Source organism: Poecilia formosa, unplaced genomic scaffold (genome assembly GCF_000485575.1).
Source record: "Poecilia formosa unplaced genomic scaffold, Poecilia_formosa-5.1.2 Scaffold148, whole genome shotgun sequence".
In the NCBI taxonomy this organism is placed as follows: domain Eukaryota; kingdom Metazoa; phylum Chordata; class Actinopteri; order Cyprinodontiformes; family Poeciliidae; genus Poecilia; species Poecilia formosa.
Window position 1 is genome coordinate 966,722 of NW_006800087.1, and position 25,213 is coordinate 991,934.

Sequence of the window (25,213 nt, forward strand, 5' to 3'; positions counted from 1 at the left end):
GAAAAAATATTCAAGCTTCTTGTAGACAATTTAATTAAAAAACAGTAGAAACAAAAACTTACTTAAACAATTCTATCATTTTCATTGCGGAAGTAGTTACATTCAATCATGGCGTCCTCCTGTTCGCCGAGAGGCAACGTGATCCTTCGATAAAAATGAGAAAGTTTTTCTTCATTGTAGATAACAAAAGACTGTATAATTTTAAATCAGCCCTATTCTAGGTGTAACGTATCTACACACTGGGACCATTTTTCCAATCAAAGGTGAGAAAATTCTGGAGCCATTTCTGTGTAAAATATTAGTCGTATAAATAACAGACAGTGTGCCAGGTTTGAGACATGCATAATCACGTGCATTATTTCAGTTTAAAGAACACAAAGTACTGTTTTTTATTTGTTTATGAATGATCTAAAGATTTAATTGACTGTTGCCCGAGCCCCATCGCTGATATCACGGTTTAGTTTGTTAGATAAAACAGTATAGATAACACAACATGGGTGATACTTCAGTGCCTAAACTAAAAACTATTAAACGGTGAATCTTTTAGATGTAAGGGTATAGTATTATTTTTTTTTGTACAACAAAAAACGTAAGCACTGTATGTTATATCCAAATCCAAAGACTAATGAATCATTCACTTATACCAGGAAACCCATGAAAAATACTACAAGGCGTTGTCTCTCAAATCAAGTAATTAACTGCAAATTTAAAGTCGATGTAGGCAATGCCACTTGTGTAATATCCATACATATAAATGTCTTATCATATTTTAAGGTAGAACTTAGTAAAATAACGGAAAAGATACCTAATTTATTTTTATGTTATTGTTTTTAAAAAAAGTCAAATGCTGCTTTTATAATTTCTCTCAGATAGCATGTTTTTGTTTAGTTTAATTTCACCATATACTTCCACTCATTAGCCAATTTGTTAGGTACATCTTTTTAAAAACCAGACTGGATCCCTTTTGTCTCCAGAACTGCTTCAAATTGTTCCATGGAACAGATTAAACAAAGTACCAAAATCATTCTTTCAAAATTTTCGTATTAACATTTGGATATGTCGGCTGCACATCCATAATGCAAACCTATTGTTCTATTGTTCTCACTTTCAACTTCAGGAAGTCATGTCGAAATGCCCAAATGCATTGTGTTTCAGTAGGTTCATTGGCTGATTTACGATTTGTGTTAATAGGCAATTGAACATGTGTAAAATGCTCAGTAAGTGCATAGTTTATTTCTAGTATTATTTGTTTTCTCTTGCAATATGTACATATAATTTCAAAATTATAATCATATTCATAAGATTTCTTTGCTTAATAATATGTGGCTGCTTCCTACTGTGTGTATGCAGACGCTTCAACAGGTGCCATATAGATGGCTTCATTTAAACCCACAAAAATCCCGGTGTATCCAAAGCTCGGAGAAAAAGTCACACAGGACACACTTTACTGGAAAAACTACAAGGTGAGTCACACCTGCTATGTGCTCCATTTTATATTATTGTGGGTGAAATAAATGTATTGGACAATTTGTGATTTCAAGCTTTCAAGGAATCCATTGCCTGACATGTTTCCCCTTCTTCCCGCTCGTAGGCTCCGGTTCAGATAAAAGAATATGGAGCAGTCTCAAACATCGACTTCTCTCCTGTGGCTCCTCATAATTTTGCTGTAACTGCCTTTTCAAGAGTGAGTAGGCTCTGTTTGCATAAATTCTAGGTAGTTCACCTTATGACATGGTTGATTTTCATATTGTGTTTTGTTTTTTACCCCAGAGGATATGGATCTTATTTACACAGACAATAACAAAAGGGAAGGAAATACAAAGTTCCCATTACGTATTCTTTAGTGTTTACAGCTGCTATATTATAATTAAAATAAAACTGACAAAGTTTCTACTTGCTGTTTAATTTTATATTTATAATATTAAATTAAAGCAATCTGATAAACAGTTCTGCTTTGAAATAATTTGTCTTTGAGTAAAGGATGCACCTTTGTTTTCCCAGTTTCTTCATGTTCTAACTCTCATTTTTTTTCCTCAGATCCACGTCTATGGGCCCTTCTCCCAAGAGCCTGTCAAGACATTTACCCGATTCAAGGACACTGCTTATTGTGGTAGATTCAGGTCAGATGGCCAGCTGCTTGTGGCGGGATGCGAAGACTCGGTTGTCAGACTGTTTGATGTCAGTGGCAGGGTGGCACTAAGGATGTTCAAAGGGCACACAAAGTGAGTCTCATATTTTAAGTGTCTGTGATTAGGTCGTAGACGTTTTAGTAAATTCTTGCAAAGGAAATTGTGATGACAGGAAATCTGTCATTAAGGTGAAATTGTGCGGTGTCTCTTTAAGACTCTTTCTTTACTGTCCAGTTGCTCCAGTCTATCTAAAATAAACTAGACTTAGTTCTGGTTACTTCTAAGCCTGCTGTTATGCATTAGCAGTCCGCCAGCCCAAAGAAGGCATAAACACTTTTTGAAAATATTTCCTGCTTTATAGGTGACACTAGGGGAGAATTAATCATCTTTTTTTTTAGGATAATTTAGCACAGTTTTGAAGCTGCAAGCTATGTTAATATATCAAAATAACTGTAAATAATATAATGATTATTGTATCTAATCGATTATTTTTTTGCTACAGGATTCTGTTTGTTTTTTGTGATATCATGCTGAACATTCTTGTTATAAATCTTTAATTTAAAAAAACATAATGGAGACAAACTGTAGTATTTCTTAGTCAAGGCTATTATACTGTGAGAATTTCATATGTTTATCCCTAATAGGAACTTTGTATTATCTATTCATCAAGATCAACTGACCTCTGTCAGCGATCCATGCTTTCAAATGGAGAGTGTTGGGTGAATGAAAATGTGGTGGAAGTCATTGGCTGATGACAACAATGTTGAATGATGATTTCTTGAGTGATCCATCGACTGAAATTTATGCTGATCCCAAGAATTCTGACAACGATTGAGCTGTTTTTTTTCATATTTCTTAAAGTCCTGCATACTGAAAACTATTTGAATTGAACTGAATTGAATTTTTTATTTTTTATTTTACTCAGGGCCGTACATGTCACTGACTTCACCTCAGACCGTTATCAGATCCTCACGGGATCTGACGACTACACCTGCCGACTGTGGGACATCCCAAACGCAGCCGAGCTCAGCACCTACCGGGAACACACAGACTACATTCGCTGTGGCGTTACCAGCAAACTCAACAGAGATCTCTTCATTACTGGTGAGTCAAAAGGTCATTCTGCAGAGGAGTGGGGAAATGTCAAAGGGTCAAGAGGAAGTTAACCTTTTGTCTGATAAACATCAATTTGCGGTGCATTCTGGGTACTTTTTAACTTGACTCAAAACATAAATAAAATAATAAAAAATAGAGTCCATATGTCTCCTGTTACAGCTAACTGGCACCAACAAGAATCAGATTTGCTTGTCTTTTTTTTTTTTTTGCTGCTTCAGGCTCATATGACCACACTCTGAAAGTGTTTGATGCCAGAGCGGAGAAGAGTGTGATGACCATGGATCACGGACAGCCGGTGGAGAGCCTCCTTCTCTACCCCTCTGAGGGACTCCTGGTCTCAGCAGGTTGTCAGCCGAATCATTTAGCATATTTATACAACACACGTTGAAGGGTCAGATTAATTTCAGAACTGAGCAGACAGCAAAGGTCCAATGCAGAAACTCGGTTCTACACTGCTCTCTGATTCATAGGCTCTCGCTAAAATTTTGGCTTAGTTTTTTCCCTGGTCTTTCACTGTGCCTGGTTTTGGTGTTTGTGATGGCACAAGACAAGGCAGCTTTGCAGTCAGTATGTTAATTTATTTTCCATCAGAGATCAGAACTTTACATCTAAAGTGTATGTAAAAAAAAAATCACCACAAGATATTTACTGAATAATAATAATAATAATCCAGATCATCTATATTTGCACATGCTTAATGATGAGAAGCATAGCAAATCATAACATGTCATACTTAACTTGTACAAATTCAGTTATATAGTTTTGATGAAAGGCTTTGTGAGGCTGGTTTGTCACACAAACATTTGTTCAGATTTGTGTGAACCATCCCAATTTATTTTTTCCAGTAAGCAAAATAAGGATATTTTAGTTCAGTTCTTTTGGCTTGCTTTGACCTCAAAGGATGCTCTATATTCATGTAGTATACGGGCATGGGGTATTTTCAAGTTTATTTGGAAATATTTGAAATACAAGCTCAATTCACAAATTGTGGTTGTCTTTCCTTAGGTGGGCGCTACGTCAAAGTGTGGGATCTGCTAAAAGGAGGTCAGCCTCTGGTGTTGCTGAAAAACCATCATAAAACCATCACTTGTTTGGCTCTCGGCAGCAACGGAGAGAGACTGCTGTCGGCGTCTCTGGACAGGTATAAGAACATCAGATGTAGTGAATTCCTGACATAAAATAAACGTTTAAATAATTTAAATCGGACACTTTTCTGTCTGTCAAAGGCAGCAAATATATATATCGCATTAGTCACTGTAATGAGAATTGTTGTGCATTCAAGTGGAAGTCCTCTTGTTGCTGCCACCTTCTGTAAATAAAAGGTGAATGAATGAAAATGTTTTAACGCATGGACTGTTTGTCTTTCAGGCATGTGAAAGTCTACAACACAACCACCTACAAAGTGGTCCATAACTTTGACTACGCTGCTGCAATCCTCAGTTTGGCGTTGGCTGTAAGAATAAACGTTCCAGCAAAATTCTGTGAAAACGTTTCTTTAGATAATTGCCACATTGGCAGCGTAGATAAAACAGGAATTAGACAAGTTTCCCTGTTTGCACTTGAAAAATGCAAAATGACAGATTTAATTTTATGTTGCATTGCAAACAAGGGGCATTGTTTTGCTCTCATCTCGAGCCAAAGTTGACAACTTTTCTTTCTTCTCAGCCGGATGACGAGTCCATTGTTGTAGGAATGACCAACAGTATTTTAAGCATCAAACACAGAAAACACACCGAAGAGTCAAAGGAAATGATGAGCCAACAGAGGCGCCGCCCGTCATATCGTGTCTTTGTGAAAGGAAAAAATTTTGTCCCAAAGCCAGTAGGTTTCTACGTTGCAGTCATTGTCAGCCCATCTTTTTCTGTAAGAATTATAACTGAGCTTTTCTTTATTTCTAATTTCCTTGCTTTATGCATTTACAGGATGACTATCTTGTCAGCAAGCCAGTCAAAGAACATTTGGCCAAATATGACAGGGAGCTCAAGAAATTTAATGTATCCAAAGCTTTGGATGCATCCTTGGAGGTAAGAGTAATCTAAATATTCACAAGCATTTAAGTAATGAAGGTTTGTTTTTATTTTATCATGTTTACTTTCCCCCAATCACTTATTTATTTTCCACATTTGATAATTGAGGGCCCATATTAGCAAATAATGGCTCCGTAAGCTGTTTTTAAGCAAAGTTGTTTCTTCAATCTTCTTTTCTGATAGATATGGTTAAGAAAGAAGAAGCCAGAGATAACTGTGGGTGTAATCAAGGAGCTGGACCGAAGAGGAACTCTAAAGAACGCGCTAGCAGGAAGAGATGAAGAGCAACTCTCTCAGTTACTCCACTTTGTCATTGGGTATGAAGCAGAACACACAAATCTTATTTTCTGGGTTCAAATCATTAAAGTTGTGAAATAAGAGCAGGACGTCATAATGTGTGGATTTATCAATTTAAACTCTAAACCTCGATCATTTGTTTCCGTTTCTTCTTCAGAAACATTGTCGACACCCGGTTTGCCCCCATCATTTTGACGGCAGCTGAAATGATCCTTGATATCTATAAATCGGTGATTGGCCAGTCGGCGCTGATCGACCAGCAGCTGCTGCGCCTGCAGAACATCCTGGAGTCAGAGATCAACTTGGAGCAGGAGCTACTCGAGGTCCTGGGAATGTTGGACACCATGTTTGCCACCTCCGTCACTCGTAAGGAGGTGCCATACTCCGACGTGGGAAGATCTAATGGGCTGGCTCAGGGAGAGGCGAGCAGTTCAAGACCTGAGCTTTTCAGGCCACCTGAGATCAAATGAGAGGAAGAATTGATTTTAGACTGGTTTAGGATGATTTTTATAAAATCTCGATTGAAGGCATCAGAATCGTTTTCTGTATGTAAACAACACCAAACAAACATTTTTTAATTGGATCTGTGTTGAGTCCTACATTTTGCCTACTGGTGGAAGTGAGGTCTGCTGTGGGAATTCATTAGCTGTAATTTGTTATATAGCTGTTTTTTTTTATCATTAAACAACGATCTCTCGACTGAATTAACATTTCTTTCAAACCTCGAATGAAATTGGAATATTAACGTCTGTATGCTGGAGATAGCACAAAGTTCACAGAGATTTCTCTACGTTTCATGCTCAACACCAAGTAAGGTACAGAAAACGTTACTCAATCCAGCTGCATAATTTCAACAGAAACTAGTAGTTGTTATCCAGCTTTTGGACAAAAGCCTAACATGCACAAAATAAACTAAAAATGGAATATCCAGAGCAGTTGTTGTAGGGTGATCAGCCGGTTTGATTGGTTCTAATTCTTAATCAGTTACTTATTCTCCTGTAAAAACTGTTTTACAGGAGAATAAGTAACTGTTTTAAAGATGTCACACAACGAAAGGGTCCGTTTTCAATAAAACACTTTTTCCAGACTAACTGGATTTTGTTTTATACATTTCAAACAGGATATTTTTCTCTGAAGAGATTAGTTTTTTGGCCTTTGTTTAGATGCTACTGGTATATCAACCAATCGCAGCAGAGCAGGCCTCCATCCCTCCATCTTATCCATCTTATCACTCTAACCCATGTTTGTACCTGGGAACCAAATGAAAACATTTTCTAAGTGGAGACTTTCTGAATGTGTGGATCTGAAAAAGTCATATTTGATGTAATATAAATCATTTTAATAAGCCTCAACTGTAAACGTCAGTATGTGTTTGAAGTACTTTCATAATGTCCGACACTCTTAAAAGCAGAGAAAAATAAAAGTTGTTTTTTTTCCATAAGTGTTACTGGCTTTATTTGAGTTGAAAAGAAAATTTGAGATTAGTCTGCTTTTTATGGTACAGTTTAAAAAAATATTCAAACTCCTTGAACTTTCTACACTTTGTGAAGGTACCTAAGACAAGGTGGATTAATTGTGAAATGAGAGGAAAATTAGTGTCATATATACACCAGATATAATGCGTATATACATAAAACCAGAAGTTCAGCGTCCAGTATTCCACTGTCCTGGTCATTGCCACTATTCAGCTCGATTAAAATATCAATTTACACAAAATCTGGGCTTTCTCCTGTTCACTCTGATTCCTCCGGTTTAATTTCTACCGGTCCAATCAGCGAACAGATGGAAAATTGTAAACTATGACGTTGATTTTCTGCAACGTTTTAGAATTGTGGTCTGCCTGTAGTTGTAGCAATGGCAGCGGTGGAAGTGAACAAAGCCGTTCAGTCTGTGTTGGCCACTCTTCCAAATATTGAATTATCATTATCACCCTCCTCCTTCAACTTGGGACTTCTTTCTTTGCAGTGGTGGACAGTTGTTTACAGCGCAGGCAATTTCAGGTAAGCCATAGTGTTGAACTGGCATTACTTAGCAACTGGGTAAAATTTAAAACCTCAACAACAGAGACCAGGCCTCCAGGAAACAATGGTTTCTCAGTAGCCGAGTTTTTACCTCTGTAGGAAGCAAAGCATAGAACACAGATACAATGTCATGCTAGTTTATGGAGAGACAATAGTTCACCACTAGCACTAGTTTCACCATGCCAGTGGCGAAACTAGCATGGTGAACTAGCATGACTTGTGGCGCCAGCCGTCATGCAGGGAAAACATCAAACATGTGGAAGAAGGTGCTCTGATCAGATGAGATCAAAGTCTATGTGTAAAACACTATGTGGCAGAAAAGTAACGCTCTAGATCACATTGGCAGCATCATGCTCCGTAGATGGGGCGCTTCTTTGTTATTGGCAGAGAAGTTGATCCAAGCTGACTGGGAGATGGTACAGGTCATATTTTGAAGAAAACCTAAAAGAGGCTACAAAACGACTTAACAAAATGGTTTAAATATTGACTCAATGTATAAAGATTTATTGACGTCTTATTCCATTCTATAGTTGTGACTTTTATGTTGGACTGTCTCATAAAATCTCAGCGAAATAGAATAAAAAATGATTGACAAACCTAAAAAAAAATAATAATAATAATAATTAAAAAAAAAAAAAAATCAAGTGCACCTAATACCCACTTGAACTTTTCAAGTGGGTATAAAGTGCAAGGAACACCTTATACTAGAAGGTGCAAAGAACTGTAACTTTCCACTGAGAACTTGTCAGTCATATTATCTTCCACTTGAGGTCGCTATAGCTTTAAGGCAATGGGGTAACTTTTATCACGTTAGGAGGGATTTTGGCTGAAGACAGAGAAGCATCAGTGCTGTACCAGAGAGGAGGCTGAAACAGTGCAGACAGCAGCGGCCCAGATCTGATCGCTTTGTTAAACAAAAAAAATGATAAATTTGAATTAAAAGCTTGTCCTAAAGGAATTACAACTTACTCTCAGGACATATTTGCTGGAGTGTAAGGTCCAAGGTAAGTGTTTTTGTAGTAGTCTTTTATTATTATTATTATTATTATAATTATAGAAGTGTGATTGGTATCTACATCAATAAGCTAAATGAGCATACAATTATTCATGCAAGTCTTTAAGAAAAAAATCACATCCATTTAATGTTTTAATGTTAAAGTATATTTAATTTTTTTCCAATTATGGAGGACTTTTGGTGTCATGAACAGCTATTTTCACACTTTTCCTCCTCAGAGATCTTGCAGCCTGTTTCTAAGTGTGATTGCAGAAGACTAAAAGCGGACAGGAAGCTGTCTCATTATGAACAATGACTGTGGCAGTTTGTTAAGATCTCGCTGCTGGGTCTCATTTAGGAAGTGGCCGCTGACACAGAGCAGATCTGAACCCTGCAGCATTGAAATGTAATCGATTTCCTGCTCGTGCACAAAGCCAGGCACGCGCATTATTGAACTGCCGTGGGTATCAGATTCATGGACATTCTGGTCTTCTCTCTTTACACACACCATGGCAGGGGGGTCGATCATTAAAATCATTATTCACCTTCTTGTGATCAAAAGCCGATGCTGTCTCTTCAGATGACCTCTCTGACTGCTTAAAGGTTTGATAATCCTCAAGATCAGATGGAAAACCAAAATAAGCAAGGAAATAATTAGGAGTCACATGCTACTCTGCGTTTCCCCCATTTTTTCCATTTTGTGTCAATATTTTTTTCACCTTGCAGCTGCTGTATACATGGAGCTGAGCAGGAGGAAGGTGCCTCTCTATGTGAGTATATGTGCTGTCGAGTTCAACATAAGCTTCTTCAGTTACTCTCAAGAGTAAGTTGGTCTCCCTGTGGGAAATCTCTGCAGAATGAGTTTGCATGGTGCTGAAAAACGAGTGCCCTCTTTAATTTGAAAATCTGAGCTACTTTTTTTTTTCTGTCTTGCAAATGTATACATATTACTTTAATTTGCAAGAAAAACAAAAGAAATGTGTGGTGTCTATCTCTGTTTACCTCCACCTCATCAAAGAACCATTCCAGAGTCTTCAAGTCTTTTGGGATAGTCTCTTTCTTGTTTCTATAATTTAAATGTTTTACCTTTGCAAAGAGCTCAATCTAAACCAGATTAGATGGAGAGCAGATGTGCACATCAATTTTCAAGGTTTGCCTCAGATTCTCATTTGAATTTGGGTCTGGACTTTGATTGTCCAGCTATCTACTTGCAAATTATAAGCGCCTGCCTCAGGTCTTTTGCAGCTTCTGTCTAGTTATTTCCCAGATTTTCCAGTATTTTGCTCCATCCGTCTTCTTATCAGCCGAGACTAGCCTCCATGTCACTGTGATCAGATTGATTTGTACTTTTAGTTTTCCACCACATGTTTTGCACGAAGGGTAAAATGTTTATTAGATGTCTCATCTGACCAGATGATCTTTTTCTAAATGTTACCTGTGGCCCCTGGATTGCTTGTAACTAATTCAAACTGGGTTCTAGTGTTTGTGGCTTTCATTTTCCCACTCTTTCATGGACACCAGATGTGTGGGGTGCACAGCTATTAGTTTTCCTGTCGACAGATTTGCTCACCTGAGATATAAATATCCAAAGCTCCTCCAGAATTACCTTGGGCTTCTTCTCTGAATAATGCTCTCGTTTCCTGGACTGTCAGTTTTGGTGGACAGTCGAGTCTTGATCGTTTGCAGCAGTGCAATACTCATTCCATGAGAATGGATTTAGCAGTCTTCCATTCAAGGGATGGAATATTGTTTTTGATCCCTGTTCATAATGATGCTGTTTATTCACTCAGTGTTCCCTTATAAACCTCTTCAGACTTTGATACGTCAGTTTCTTTCCATTTCACAATTATCCCTTACTTTGTGCAAGTTTATAAAAAAGCCAAAAAACAAAACATTTATTTTGTGTTTTTAACCTGATGAGATGTTAAAGATTGATGGGTTTGAACACTTTTACAAGGGAATGTATGTCAAATCAAGATGCAGCATTTCTTTGTGCTGTCTCTCCACTAGTAACAATGTGCAATCACATTGCTCCATGTAGTTACACAATGTTTTTTAAAATCCCAGTAAGACCTCAGTAACCCCGGCATGAGACTGACTCATTGATGTTCTTAAGTCGCTCTTTGAATTGATCATTTCTGTGGTCGGCCATTGGATTATTTCAACACTTAATCAAAACTTCAAAACACAAAATGTAAAACAGTTTAATCCATCAGTTTAATAGCAACAATGGTGGCCTGACACATGTTTATATTGCTGGCAAATCAGTAACCCTATAATTAAAAATAAAAGAATAATGCTTGTGTTTGCTCTGCAATTAGTTTGTGAAGTTTCAAGTGGTGAACATTTAAATTGTTATATCATGTGTGATGTAGAATAAGTCAAACAGTGTGGTCAAATACATTTTAGTGCTTTCAGTTGGGGATCTTGACAATGTAAGCAAACACTAAGCGCTGAAGGTTCCTTGAAGATCAAACAGGAAATCCATTCCTCACACTGCAGTTTAAATAAAGCTGACATGTTTTCAACATAATGTTTTTTTTTTTTTTTTTTTTTTTTTGTTTTGTTTATTTGATTAAAGGTTACCTAGAGAATATTAAACATTAATGGAGGGGAAGATTGACCAGTTTGAGAAGTCAGAGACCTCTGATCTGTACATTTATTTCAACACTTTGCTCTCAGCAGGAAAGTCAGTTATCCAGTGTTTTTCACAAGTGAAGAAAAATACCACTGTCCTAAGATGCAGCTATTGAGAGCCTTGTGAAAAAGAGAACATAAAAAGCAGTGTTTAGTATGTTGAGATGCTTTATCATACAATCCTTGTATGATAAAGGTTAATGCAGTTTCTACCTTAGTAGAAATTGTGAATAAAAAGCAGTGTTTAGTATGTTGAGATGCTTTATCATACAACCCTTGTATGATAAAGGTTAATGCAGTTTCTACCTTAGTAGAAATTGTGAATTTGAACAGCTTTTTTGGATTTATCTTACAGAAGGCAGGAACTTTTCACCAACTTTAGAAATGTTGAATGTTCATTCAAAAAGAGCTTTGAGAGCAACACTTTGCTAAAAAAAAAAAAAGTTTACTCCTTCCTTTTCACATCATTGCTGAGGAGAATTTGCTGATTTTTTTTTTTTTTGCATTCTTGCTTGCCTAAAACAGGTGGCTTTATATTAGTTAGTTTACAATTAGTTTAATTGTTCTTTTTACAATGCTTCCAATCTATACATACATAACATTATAGCTTTAAACCTCTAAGCACTATCTGGAAAAAAAGAGGCAGTTCAAATCCAGGTCTGAAGGACTCAGATTTAAGCGTCATTACATTTTTGCCAGTCGTGTCATGTCCATAAGGCTGGACTGACATCACTGCACGCAGACGGTCGTTTCTAGTATATTTAATTTGTCAGATCAGATAAGTTTTTCTTTTACTTATGTCTTTTCTCTGCATGAGACACTGGTCAAGTTGTCCTTTTTGTTTAGAAAAGATCCCTATTATGTGAAATTATCTGAAAACATTTAAGTGGTTGATTTCATTTTATTAGAGAATGGCAAATGTTATTATTATTTTATTTATTATTCATTTTATTTTTGTTTTAAAAGTATAAAAGTGATGTCCTTTTACACTGGATGTCACTTAGTCCCACGGCTGTGGGACTAAGTGCCCTGAAAGGAAGGACATTTCAATTGTATGAAATGTTTTGCACATTTAATTTGTTCTCCACAACACGACTGCATATAATTACATAATGTGGTTGTAGTTTCTAATATATTAAGGATGTTTATGTTGAATATATTGTAAACATGTTAAATATTTGCAAACCTCCAAAAACAGTTGCTTGTGGATGTGATTAGATTTAAATTGAGCTTGGCTTTGTTTTTCAAATTTTATTGTGATTTCTCCAATCGTCCTTCCACAACCTTTTGCAATCAGGTCAAGAAGGTAGAGAGAAACAGGGATATAATTACCCAGTCTCTGAGATTGAAAAACATCTCAGTTTATTCCATTACAAAATTAGGTCATCTGTTGAGCAAGGCTAATAGAATCTTAATGAGAAAATGAGCATAAAAATCTCCTCATATCAATGTCCATTTATATTCAACATATTGGCTGAGTCCTTTCCCTTCAGCCCGTTTCCTTCGCTCCAGCCTGAGTCAGTTGTTTGATATGTTTCCAAGAATAACCCAAACGGCTCATTTTGTGGCCTCAAAACTCTGCTCTATTTAGGACACTTGAGGTGGACAAATTGATTTCTGCTGTTTTATGATTTTTAGAATGTGGCAAATCTGTGAAATGGCTAATGGCCCTGAAATACTTTGAATGACTAAAACTAAAAGCAAAAGTACACTAATTTAATTATGACCATCTGTTTAATTGCTTGTTGAAACAAATTCAGAGTCAGCCACTGACATGACAACGTCTTAATGTATTTGGGGAGTCGTGAAGACAACTTGCAGAAGCTCAAATTGAGCACCAGGATGGGAAAGAAAGACATTAAAATGGCTCTGAACACGGTATGATTGTTGGTCTGGGATTTTGGATCTCTTAGGTTCGGAGTTGGTCATCAAAAAAAAGAGAAAATATCCAATGCATCGCAGTTGTGTGAAGAAAATAAATACCTTATTGATGTCAGATGAAAACGGAAAAATATTTTTCCTTAGGATGTATGTCAAGTTCATCTTTAGTATTCACATGGACTGAGCATAAACAGGATGAATGCACTGATTCTGCTTTATGCCAACAGTCCTAGTTGGTTGTGATTGTATTACAGCGTGATGGATGTTTGTTTGGGAGTCCATGGACTCCTTATTAAAACGCTACCTGAAGTTGCTGAATATGTTCATTCGTTTGTGGCCATAGTGTATACATCTTCTGATAACTAATTCACCATATCGCAAACCTCGAATAATCACAAACTAGTTTGTTGAACCTGAAAATGAATTTATTATATTTCAGTGGTCACTTCATTCCTAAGAAAGTGGTGACAGATTATTTGCATTTAACTTGCAATGAACAAAACTCTCTTCATTGTGATTGATGCATCATAACTGGAAGTTACATGGACTTTGACATTTAAAGCAGGGAGAAACTTTATTAGGTGCCTGAAATTACATTTGGATGTACTGCTATGAAAAAATGAAACTTTGTGTACCTTTTTGTGCTGCTTCACATGAGAAGTTAGAATTATTCTTGCCTGTCGGGATCAGGGCAGGTCTTTGCATCAGACACATGAGGCATTCCTTTTTTTATTGAGGGGGGATTCTTTATTGTACCCTCAGGGAGCGCTGTTGGGGGATTTGGTGTACTTTATAAATCTGTAGAATCCTACAGAAGTCAAAGCTTAAACTGAGCCTGCATACTTCGCAAGAAGATCAGGTTTTCTCGGTTTATCATCTTTCTGCTTTATTTTTCTCTCAACTATTCTCACCTTTCTTTATCTCAGGGCGAGGCCAAGGTATTTGCATTGCTGGAGGGGTTAGACACGGTGCCAGAGGATGCTGAAGTCTATGTTGTTCTGGAGGGATCCACGCTGGTCCATGTAACCCGGGCTCAAAACGATGTCATGCTCTACTTTATTGTGCCAGGTATGCATTCTGTTTTTGCTTGTCTTTTTAAACATATAGGTTTAATTCTATTTGTTTGTCTTGAAACAAAAAATTTTGGGAACGTTGATTTATCTTATCTGCCCTGTGGAAAGCATCGCTACATTTCTAGAGCACATCTGCAAAAGTAATGAGCTTCCTTCTCCGTATTTTGCTAACTCTTTTTTGAAAAAAGAAAAAAAAATCACTTAAAACAAAATATAGCATTTTTTACAGGTTTACAGACATTAGACATGAATTTATAACAATTCATGTAAATTAATTTTGCCATAATGTCATACAGGTTTTTCTGTCTTTTCATGCCTAATAATCACCTGACCATCTCTGGCTGAAAATTCATCAGTCCTGACAGTGTCTACTTAGCATAGCATGAGATTAAGAAGCATTTTTATCAGATTTACGGTATTTTATTGATTTAATGGAATTTGTATTTTAATTGAAGCTAATGCCTCATTGTCACATAGGAAAATAAAATACATTTAATTTGATCAGACGTAAATAGGTCAGTATAAAGTTAGTCTTATTGCTTCTTTAGGACACAATCTGCCAGAGGAGGTGTCTGTGCAAGCCTATCTATGCTCTGAATCCATGCAGCTCACCTGGTTGGGCGGGGCTTCCTTAGAGTACGTACATGATGATGCTCAGGTAAGTGGATTTTATTTATGTCACCTGAAGTGTTGCGTTATTCTTTTAAAATGTTCTTATCACTACATCTCTTTTCACCAGATAAGGTTTAGCTTTTCAAAAATATTGTTTCTTAAAAGTTGCAGTCTGTAGCTTGATACAGTATATATAAAAAAAGTTTTTTACATATTTGGTCAAACTGTCACTGTATTGTGATAGTATGGTATGAGACAGATAATCTGTGAAAAAAAATCTATGTTCTCTGCCTTCTCCCAATGCTCCCAGTGCTATCTGCAAGAAACAACCAATCAAAGCCAGGAGGAGGGCCTTAGCGCTGTTAATCTTGCTTGTGTATGCTCTGCTTACCCTCTCCCCGTTGGTTTCTGCCATGGTACAACTTCTTCCCGACAGTAGAGCCTGTTGTGATGGCAAATTAACAGTTTTCCTGACCAAATTTATGAACTTTAAACAGCAAACGGTCTTTAAAATCCTGTAACAATATTCAATCATGCGTAGCTGATCTTATAGGCCTCTGTGTAACTGTATACATTTTATGTCAGAATAAATGATGAAATATCCTTATTTATTCCTCATTAGACATCGTTTCCATCAAATTTTACTTTATTGTTACAGGCCTTTACTTCAGTTATTGTATTTGAAATATTGTCTTAGAAAAACACAAAGGCTTTTTAAGGGTTTTCTACTTTTTCTCACATGGCTGAGATTATCCAAAAACATTTGGGTGCAGATTGAGGAGTATCACGCTAGCAGTATTTTTGATTTTTTTTAAAGCATCAAAACAAGATAAAAGATTTCTTGAGTTTTCTCCTTCCATGTACTGATTTTATCCTCCTTGACAAATGATTTATTCCCAGGACTTGGCAGAGCATATCATAATTCACGGACATTGTCTGAATGGCACGGATCACAAGGAGCTGAGCAGCCTCTTCAGCCTGCGCCAGGAGGGCTCTCGGTGGGCTATGGATCGCAAAGTGGCCCTCGCCATGGCCAACCTGGACATTCCTCCAAACTGGAATGTACTGGGCAGCCAGCATGGAGATGGTAAAAGCAGGACTGCACACTATGTTATAGTGTGTATGCAAATATTGGCATTGTTGAAATAATGGAAGGCTGTCTTTTTTTTATGGATTATCTAAAGCAGGATTAATCAGAAATATTAAAATTCAAGTGAATAACTTTTCTGGAATGTTAAATTTGAGTTGATTTGGTTAAAATCTTCTGCAGAGAGAAATCAAATCCAGCACCTCGCAGTAAGAGTGAACTCTTCAACCTTTCTGTCCTCCAATTTACTCCCTGCTGTTCCTATTTTCTGAGCTCAGAGGGTTGAAATCGGAAGTGAACATAGTCACATGTGTGCTTCGGTCAGATTCATCAAAGCCAATTAAGCAGTGTGTTATGGGGTTAATAGAGCCTTTCTATTGGGAAGTAACCGCAGGTGCAGCTCAGTAAATCTGAAGGTGAGTGAGTGAGTGCAAGGTTCCTGTATGTCGGTGCCGATCGTTGCTTCCCAGCTGCCACCATCTGTTTGTGTGATCCAAGTGCCTGTGTAAGGCCACCTACATAATTTTACTGGTTAATGTCGTTATGGCAGCCTGTTTCATTGCAATGTCTCCCTCTGAATGTCTGCAGTGGGTGGACTGCACCACTCATGATGTCACTGTATTGTCTGCATTTTATAAACTACTGGGATTAAATCTTTTTTTTCCCCAAGTTTATTTGTAATATTGCATTTCAGCAACAAGGCAATTGAAAAACATAATGCAGTAAACAATTCTGATGTAATTTGCTGCTTTAGTTGGTTTGTTTGTTTAATTAGTAGCATAAAAAAATTAGTTAGATATTTTCATGACCTGATGTTACTTTTGTAAGGTTTCAGAAGCCGGCTTGTACTTTTGAATTAGGTCAAATCGAGATAGTTTTTTTAGTTTGTGTGGAAAAAAAAAAGTATTTTATGTGGGTCAGTTTGCCCATTCTTATTTAAATTAAATAGCTGTTTTGTTTATTTGGTTTAACATTTGGAACAAAAAAAACATCCACACAATTTGTATCTTGATGTTTAGTAGTTAGAATGTATGTGTTAGTTACAAATCAATCAGGATTTATGAATAAATTATTATTAATTTATATATGTTTTTTAAATATTTATTATTATATTATTAAATTATATATATTTTTTCAAATATCCAGTTTAAGATTCAAAACTCACAACTTGTTTTTGATGCAGGTTCTACATGCCTTGACTACATGTCTCTACCTGGGACTGGGACTTATTAGTGACTTGCAAAACAATGATTTGGTCCCACCTCTTGCATCGCCTGACCTTTTCATAAATGTAATCATTTAACTGCATACCCATCACTGCTCCGCATGTGTAACAAATCAAAGCATTCCCTGTGAGGCTTAACTTTTTAAAAAGTTCCTTTTCTGATCTCTTGCTCCCATAACGACAACATCCGTCTGTGACCGGTGTCTGAATAGTTGGGATTTTAAGCAATGCTACAAACGGAAAAAATTTTCAGGAATGAAATACTTTGGGATAATTTGGAGCACCAAAGAAGCTAAATGAAACTGCACATGCTCCATGTTAGCAGTTTGTTTTCAGCTAATTAGATTTCGGAAATGACGCTCATCTGCTAAAAGATAATCTGTCCTCACTTAGAGTTCAGTTTTTATAGCCCTGAATTGGATTATACTGATTATAACCTAGAATGGATGCATGTTTTTAAAAACAAACGTATAATTCATGTGTTGTTTTCTCCTCACATTCTGTAATAGCCAATCATTTTTCTCTTCTCATTTTTTTCTAATTCCTTTTCTTTCTTGCTTGTGCCTTTTTTTTCTGTATATTGTAATGCCAGACATTTTTTAATGTTGTTGTCTCCGTTTCTCTTTTCTCCAGGTCGCATTCCCAGAGAGTGTCCCCTCCACCTGGCTGTGCGGTGGGGTTTTTATCGTCTTGCAGAGCTGCTGCTTTGCCAGCCGGGGGGTTTGATGGCTGTCAGTCTCCCTAACGAAGAGGGAGTCACACCGCTGCAGCTGGCCCAGACCACAGGCAACACTGAGCTCCTGGAGCTGCTCACAAAGTAAGGAATTAGGATTCTACAAGGAGTTCTTTGAAAAGTTATGACAAAAAAATGTTGTTTTGCTAAAGAGAATATGTTCAACATAGAGCCTTCAGTTGCAATGCAAAGTTTAGTTGGTCATTTGTAACATCCCACATTTTATATCATTTTTTGATTTATATAAGTGCTACAAAGGCTTTTCTAGAAAGGCTTTCCATAAGATTTCGGAAGTTGTTTTTAGGGGAAATTTTTGACCATCCTTCTACAAGGCAGGGATTTTTTTCTTACAATCTCAGAATCTTTAGATGAACAAAATTATGTGTGCAGCCCTATTTACAGTATTACAGGATATGCAATACTGATATGTTTATGAATAAAAGCTGGGTTTTTTTTTTCTTCCTGCTTTGCAGATTTCTGGGGTTGGATCTGAAAAATCACAGACAGGTCTTACAGAAAATCCCATGTATTTTACCTTTAAAAATGACATTAAAACCATGTATTTCATGAAAAATAAACATGTAGTTCACTCAACATCTGACATGCGAGTGACGTCAGATCACTCACATGTCATCCACACATGAATAGGTGTGGATTTGGGGCATTTCACTGCAAAAAAGCAATTTGATTCACATGTTTTATGTTTTTATTCATCAAACTCTGTAGAGCAACAACAGGGATCAGGATATTCTCATTTCCAAAAGCCCTAATTGGGAAACTGAGCTGATATCTAAGATTGAATTGGATCATCCCCTAATTGATATGTTTAACTATTATCTGTAACATTTTTCTATATTTTGTCAGTTAATTTAGAACAGTTTAATTTCTCTTAATTTACTTTTTTTTTTTTTAAATTGTATCATCTTGGCCCGTTGCAGCCCACCCAACCCCCTCGCCACTCCACCAGCAGGTCTGACACAAGTGTGGGCAGATCGGTCCCGCTTGCTGCGGTTTTGCCACGACACTGGGAACCTGACTCTGTCCGTTCGACAAAACCTGAGATGGAGTTCGGTGCAGAGTCGATACGCTGATATCCTCCTGCTCAGAAACAGGCTCAGAGATGAGAACTTCCTCAGGGAGGTAAGGAACAGTAAGGTCCAAAAAGCTCTGAGAGGAAGCTTTGTCACATTTTTTTATTTTTTATTAATTAAATTGTTTTTAAAAAGCTTAATAAGCAAATCTTTGTTAATCATAGCAGGAAGATGTGGAATTATCTTATAATTTATTAACAAACAACTAAGCAAGTCTAGATCTGAAAATAATGAACATAACAGAATTTCTTAAATATCTCTTTGAACGAAAAAAAGCAAAGTTCTCAAAGGTGCTTTCATGAAACAAATAACTTTAAAATTTCCTGAACACAATGAAAGGAATAGAACCACATACAGAAAAAAATAGCAACTAAAAAAAAAAAAACTCTATACGTAAGAGTAATATTGTATTTCTTCAAGTTTGCCCAACCCAGAATATTCATATCAAAAATTATGTATTGTAATGTTACTTAATTCATGTTTTATTAATGATGGCAGGAACTATTCATTGCTGCAACACAAAAAGTGAAAAATATGCAGAACTTAAACTGTAATTAGATCATTTGCATGAAGAATACCAATGACTATTTATACACAAAAGCTTAATGTTTTTTTTTTCAATGCGTCTTGTCTGTCTCTAGTTTTATTTATTTATTTATTTATTTATTTATTTATTATCTCTTCATAAACTTTTATTAGTATGGAGTTGGAGAAACGCACAAGACTACCAATGTGCCTATAGCGTAATGTATCTGTGTAAATAGTGTTGTATTCTATTCTATTCTACATGTAAATTATAACTATTTATTATTATTCACGTTACATTATATATATTACATAACATCACATAATTATTTAGTTATGTAAATGATTAAACAGACAAAAATCACAGACAAACAAACACAAGCACAGATCTTATTTAGTTTACTGCATATTTTTCCTCCATCATTACTTTCCATTCTGCAGATCAAAGCACTCAGAAGGGAACAGGTGGAAACCATAACGGAGAAGGAAGAACTTGTGGATGATCCTGCGGACACCGGTATAAACTCTCTAATTGTTTCTATGAAAAAATATATAACATGACTTCCAAACTCTGACCTTCTTGTAATATTTAAAATGGTTTTAACCAGTATTATTTTGGCGCTTTCTCCAACACTGAGCTTTGTTGACTCTTCCTCTCATTTTTAGTCAAATACCAAAAGATATTTATACACATCGGTGAATTTGATCTTTAGGTACTTTGTTACCAGCAACCAACACTTTCCCCCTACTTTCTTAGTTGTGAAAAGAGGGCCATAAAAACAGTGTGGATGAAATTAAAATATCAAGAATTAGTGATGCATATGTTATTGGACAATGGTGAGAGGAGTCGGGTCTCAATGTTTTCACCTGATTGTTGACAGGAACAGACTGCCATCTAATGGGGAGATGAGGTACTGCAGAAGTTTCTCCAAAGGGAAAAATGTGACTTTTGATTTTGGTAGTTTATATAAAATTCAAACCGGTTGTTACAACAAATTTCTCCATAAATAGATAATTTATTTATTCAATTTTTGTTTTTAATTTTTGTTTCACATAATCTAAAGCCACTTTTTTATATTTTGAAGAAATTTTAAAAGTTTTATGTTTAACAGTTGAGGCCTTTATGGTGAGGCTACCATGTTGGTTTCAGCTGAGCACAGTGAGATTTTCTTCTTAATCATGAACTGAAATTTGGACAAATTCACAATTTTAACAAATAGATAAATAGATTTATGTTGGCTCACTAAAAGTCAGCACCTTCTACACTAAGTTGAACCCTGGTAAAGCATAATAAAAATCATTTAACATAATATATCACTCAGGTAAAGATTGGCTGTAGCTGTTGAACAGTGAGTTTTAGATTATTTTTTTTCTGCCTCCCATAGCTAACCTTTTTACTGTGTGATTAGAATATAAACATTAGTCTTTTCACTGTTCAAGTTGTTTTACACCTTTTATGTATTACTCTGTCTCAAGTTAGGGGCAAGTTTTGGTATTTTGAGTAGCTCAACAACTATATCTGTTACTTAAATTACATGTCTGCTTGTCTTTCCCATTTTGAAGAGTGGCTAAGAGACATTGGCGTTGGTATAACATCATAAGTATTACCAAGGAAAGCAGGAACAGGTCATCATTTTTTACTGTTTTAAAGTTTCTCAACCCTGATTGGCATATTATAGTATTGCTTTAAAAAAAATGCTACTTTATTTGCTTTAAATAATTATGAATTTGTGCCAGTTAGTTTGGGGCGTGTTAGTTTTTTTAATGTGGATGCAAACGTACTGCACTGACTGAGATCAACTCTGGCCTGCAGGAGGCGCTGGAGGAAAAGTCTCATAATTCGTCTCAGTACATATTTTTATGGGAGATGTTTCATTCAGTGACCAACAAACAGAGCAAGAGCCACAGTAATGACAGGATGACTAATAGAAGAGAAATGCAGACATTATTTCTGGTGTTTTCCCTTAGTCTCTTTCATCCTTTTATTGTGCATTTGTTCTTCTGTTATCTAAGCAATAAATATTACTGCTGTATATCACTACTGTAATGGGGCTTCTACTTCCTGATGTCACAAATTGGAAGAGGAAAAACATTCAATTATTTAAATAGCTTAAGAATTTGACACATTCTTAAGCTGTTGCTTTCTCCCTTTCCCAGGCGTCTTCAAGCTTTTTCGTTTTCTCTCTTAACCTTTCTCTACTTTACGTCATAAATCAAAGCAGCCAAACACTATCTGTTGATGCTTTGTTTCTGGTAAGCGATTACATACCACAGTCTTTGGTCTGAGATGCACATGGTAGTAAAAAGGGGCTAAGAAGAAGGTTGCACAGTTAAAATCCCCTGAGGTTATACAAAGAAAACAAATGTCAGACTTTACATGCTATCATTAAAAAACTGACTAACATGTGTGCTTGCTGGAGTTTCCTTTTGAAGTTTAACAGCTTCTGTATGGCTTCATCTTTCAGCTCTGTATGCTGACATGAACGGAGAAAATTCTGCTGATGAAAATGTGAGTATATGATGCAGACCAGATGGTATTAAGAAAAGACCCACAGTGACAAAGCCATGAGAGAGTCTTTGCCCACATTGCTGATTTTGTCTGTTCTTTTGCTTCTCTCATGCTTAAATGTTTCAGATTATCAAACAAAATACTAAAATAATCTTGAGTTTGTAGAGAAAACTTTGGATTCAGCAACATTTGACATGCCACAACATCCCAATCTGAAGAACTGTCTTTAACCTGAAGCTCACAGTTTGAATAGGTCATTCCAAAACTTTGATCTGGATTTGTTTGAGTCGTTTAGAGGGGAACCTGCTGGTGTTGCTCGGCTCCAAGTCATTTCTCATGATATAATCCAGGTGCACATGAGATGTAGAGCAGAATTTATTGTTGCATTCATTATGGCAAATTGTTCAGATTCCACCGCAGCAAAGCAAACCAAGACCATCACATCCTACCATCAGACCTACCATTATGTCCGATGGCAGGACGTTCTTTTTCTGAAATGCTGTTAGATTTTTGTCAGGTCTCATGTGAAATAGTTTTATTTTTTGTCACAGGAGTCCACAAAATGTTTTCATAACATTTCCTAAATTCGTTTTAGGCAAATGTGAGACCATTCCTTTCTTTTTTGCCTAAGCTCTTTTGGATAGTTATGAGGTAACCTTGGCCTGATAATAACATTTGTTTAATAAACTAAAACATCCAAGTGTGACAAAGAAAGAAAAAAAATCAAAGAAATTTGTGAGAAGATGAATATCATAGTATATTTTTCTCATTCTTTTAAATCCTCCTCTGAATGGAGGTTTGATAAACATCTGCTCCAGCTTTGCAGCAAAGTGCCTGTGCCTCTATGCTCTTTATTGCACCTCTTATTGTTGAGGTGTTGGAGTTGGCACCTTGCACACAGTAAAGAAAAGCTGGCTTTGTTGAGCAGGGTGAATGTGTGTTTAATGTTTTGACAGGTGTGACACATGACTCTGGTCATCCAATGGAACCTGTTTTATGTGATACAGATGGTTAACTAATTGATTTCTCTCACACGGCCAGGCGATGGCCAAACACTTGTGTTTTTGTGCTTAGCTATGCTTGTCCTTTCTGGCACGCTCGAGGCAAAAGGTTTCCCTGAGTAAACGTGCTTGTTGTTCCACCGAAAGGTTCTCAACTTCTTCGCTGAGGACTGCGAGGAGCCGTTGATTTTTGCCCTGAATGAGGAGGACGAAGAGGACGATCCTTCACACTCTGGCTCCGGTAAATGTCTTAAGGTTTCCTTTAGCACAAGTGTTTTCTTTACAACTTGGCTTTAACTCTTGAGCTTCTCATGCTTCTGCAAGAGATCAGGCTTTGTGCTGATTTAAACAGATCATTGCTGGTTTATTTGTAGGATGTTATTAAAGTGTATTTTAATCATTAAAGGAGGAAACATTTACTTCTTTTTTTTTTTTAAACCAAAACTTGGAGCTTAGCATTAATCGTCAACCATGGCTAACTACATTCCCAGCTGACATTGGGATCACATGTCAGGCCAGCTAATAGGTTTTTCCTTCCGACCTTTAGAGGTTTTGGAATCTTGCTACTCTATGTTTATAGTTATGGTGCTACCAAAAAGAAGTCGTTAAATTTGATGTGATGGGCAAAGAAGATGTTGAGCCACCTGATTTCTGATGAGCAGGAAAAAGCTAGACACAGCATTTTAAAACTGTGGTGCAAGTAACTTAATGGTTCTCAGAGGAAGTTTTGGTATCAAGTATTGACAAGCTAAATCGGACAAATTAATTGTATAATAGATGTAAGGCAGCAACATTACCAAACATTTGTATTCAGACTTTGAATCAATGTCCAAACTTTAGATATTGGTGCCAGATTGAAGGTTTAAAGACTTTAAAGATTTGAAGAACAAGTTGTTTTTTGTTGTTGTTTTTTTTGTAGCCTTCAAAACAAGTTTTAAATAGCATAAAGTCCTCAAAGCAGTATTAAAAGATATAGCTAATAAAGTGCATGGCAGGGTCTGGATTAAGCAGTGTGCATGTTATTACTGTGAGCAGGAAAAGTTGTGGCTTGGTTTTGTTTTCATCATGAAACAGCTCCACCCTTTCACCATTTAATGTTATGATTAATAGGGATTAAAGTAAATATAAAAAGCTGGAAATCTGATGTAATTTATGTCAGCTGGATAATGTTTTCCAACAACTTTTTACTGCTTCCTGTTTTTATTTGTTTTGGTTCTGATTCTTGTTTGAGCCAGTTGTCCCATAAAAATTACAGATTATGGTACCCTAATCCAATTGGAGTAAATTTAGGAAATGTCCTGCTGGAATGAGTTATTTATGGGATTGATGTAATAATTTTCTCACAGTAGTGTATGAAGAGAATATATATATATATATATATATATATGTATAAACTACTTAAAATTGTTGCTTATCAGAGGAAGATGAATGGTTGGTATCAAACATCCCATTGAATATTGCTTCAATGGGAAACAATCAAATCTACGTAGGCACGAAACCAATAAGGTCCAAGTCCTGTTTAATAAGTCCATCAGTGTGGTGGTAATTTCAATAAATTTATTTTTTACTGTGTTGGTACTAAAAGGTTTGAGTATCTCTGGACTAGAATAACATGCTAGAAGCTTGAGTGTGGTTTTGCTCTAAGCAGCTTCTGGATAGTAAAACGAAGGTCTTTAAACTGGGAACATCCTGTGGGTTAATAATTGTCCTGATTGCTGCAGAGAAGACTGATGCCTTAGTGTAAGAATGTTGTGGTTACAAGTTAATAATACTTGGAACTGGACGACAACACTCTGTAGTTGGTGCAGTTTTTCCGGTTTCTGGTCCTGCGAGTTTATGTGTTTTTATTGGCTAAATTAGCTTATTTTTGTAAAGTCTCTGAACACTGACCTCCTTCAGCTTTCTAAAAATGTAACTGGAATAAAATGTGGTGTCTCCTTTAACATCACCCACTTCTTTGAACCTTTGAAGACATTAAGTTTTTCATTAGGCATTCTGGAGCATCATGAGTGGCTGACCTTACATATTTAGCAAACTATCGAGCCTTACATTGTGAGTGCATCTGCTTGTTGACACATGCAGTATGGTGTTTGACTGGCGCGTATGCGTCATCAGGTAGACAGATAGAATCTGTGCAGCCGGGGCCTCAGCATGGGATGTGGTATTTGGAAGGTACTTGTCATGTTCCCCCTGTCTTCCTGATGTCATCCTTCTTCTCACCCGCTCAGCTTACTGTAACTTCATTAACAAGGCCA

The 25,213-nt window shown here is 36.5% G+C and overlaps 2 protein-coding genes across 2 annotated transcripts; both read left to right on the forward strand.

The window, feature by feature from the left end:
- The first annotated feature begins 70 nt into the window (after positions 1–70).
- utp15 (UTP15 small subunit processome component) lies at positions 71–7,010 on the forward strand. The gene is made up of 12 exons (XM_007563525.2): positions 71–263; positions 1,351–1,463; positions 1,592–1,684; positions 2,038–2,222; positions 3,055–3,233; positions 3,464–3,589; positions 4,251–4,386; positions 4,614–4,698; positions 4,911–5,066; positions 5,168–5,269; positions 5,456–5,589; positions 5,727–7,010. The coding sequence occupies exons 2-12, from the start codon at positions 1,374–1,376 to the stop codon at positions 6,037–6,039; spliced, it is 1,599 nt and encodes a 532-aa protein (XP_007563587.1). The 5' UTR covers positions 71–263; positions 1,351–1,373; the 3' UTR covers positions 6,040–7,010.
- Positions 7,011–8,457: 1,447 nt separating this feature from the next.
- On the forward strand, positions 8,458–23,351 carry LOC107837518 (rho guanine nucleotide exchange factor 28-like). The gene is made up of 10 exons (XM_016677150.1): positions 8,458–8,594; positions 9,311–9,354; positions 14,029–14,170; positions 14,724–14,833; positions 15,688–15,874; positions 17,733–17,916; positions 18,771–18,972; positions 19,890–19,965; positions 21,914–21,957; positions 23,106–23,351. The coding sequence occupies exons 2-10, from the start codon at positions 9,322–9,324 to the stop codon at positions 23,253–23,255; spliced, it is 1,128 nt and encodes a 375-aa protein (XP_016532636.1). The 5' UTR covers positions 8,458–8,594; positions 9,311–9,321; the 3' UTR covers positions 23,256–23,351.
- The last annotated feature ends 1,862 nt before the right edge of the window (positions 23,352–25,213 follow it).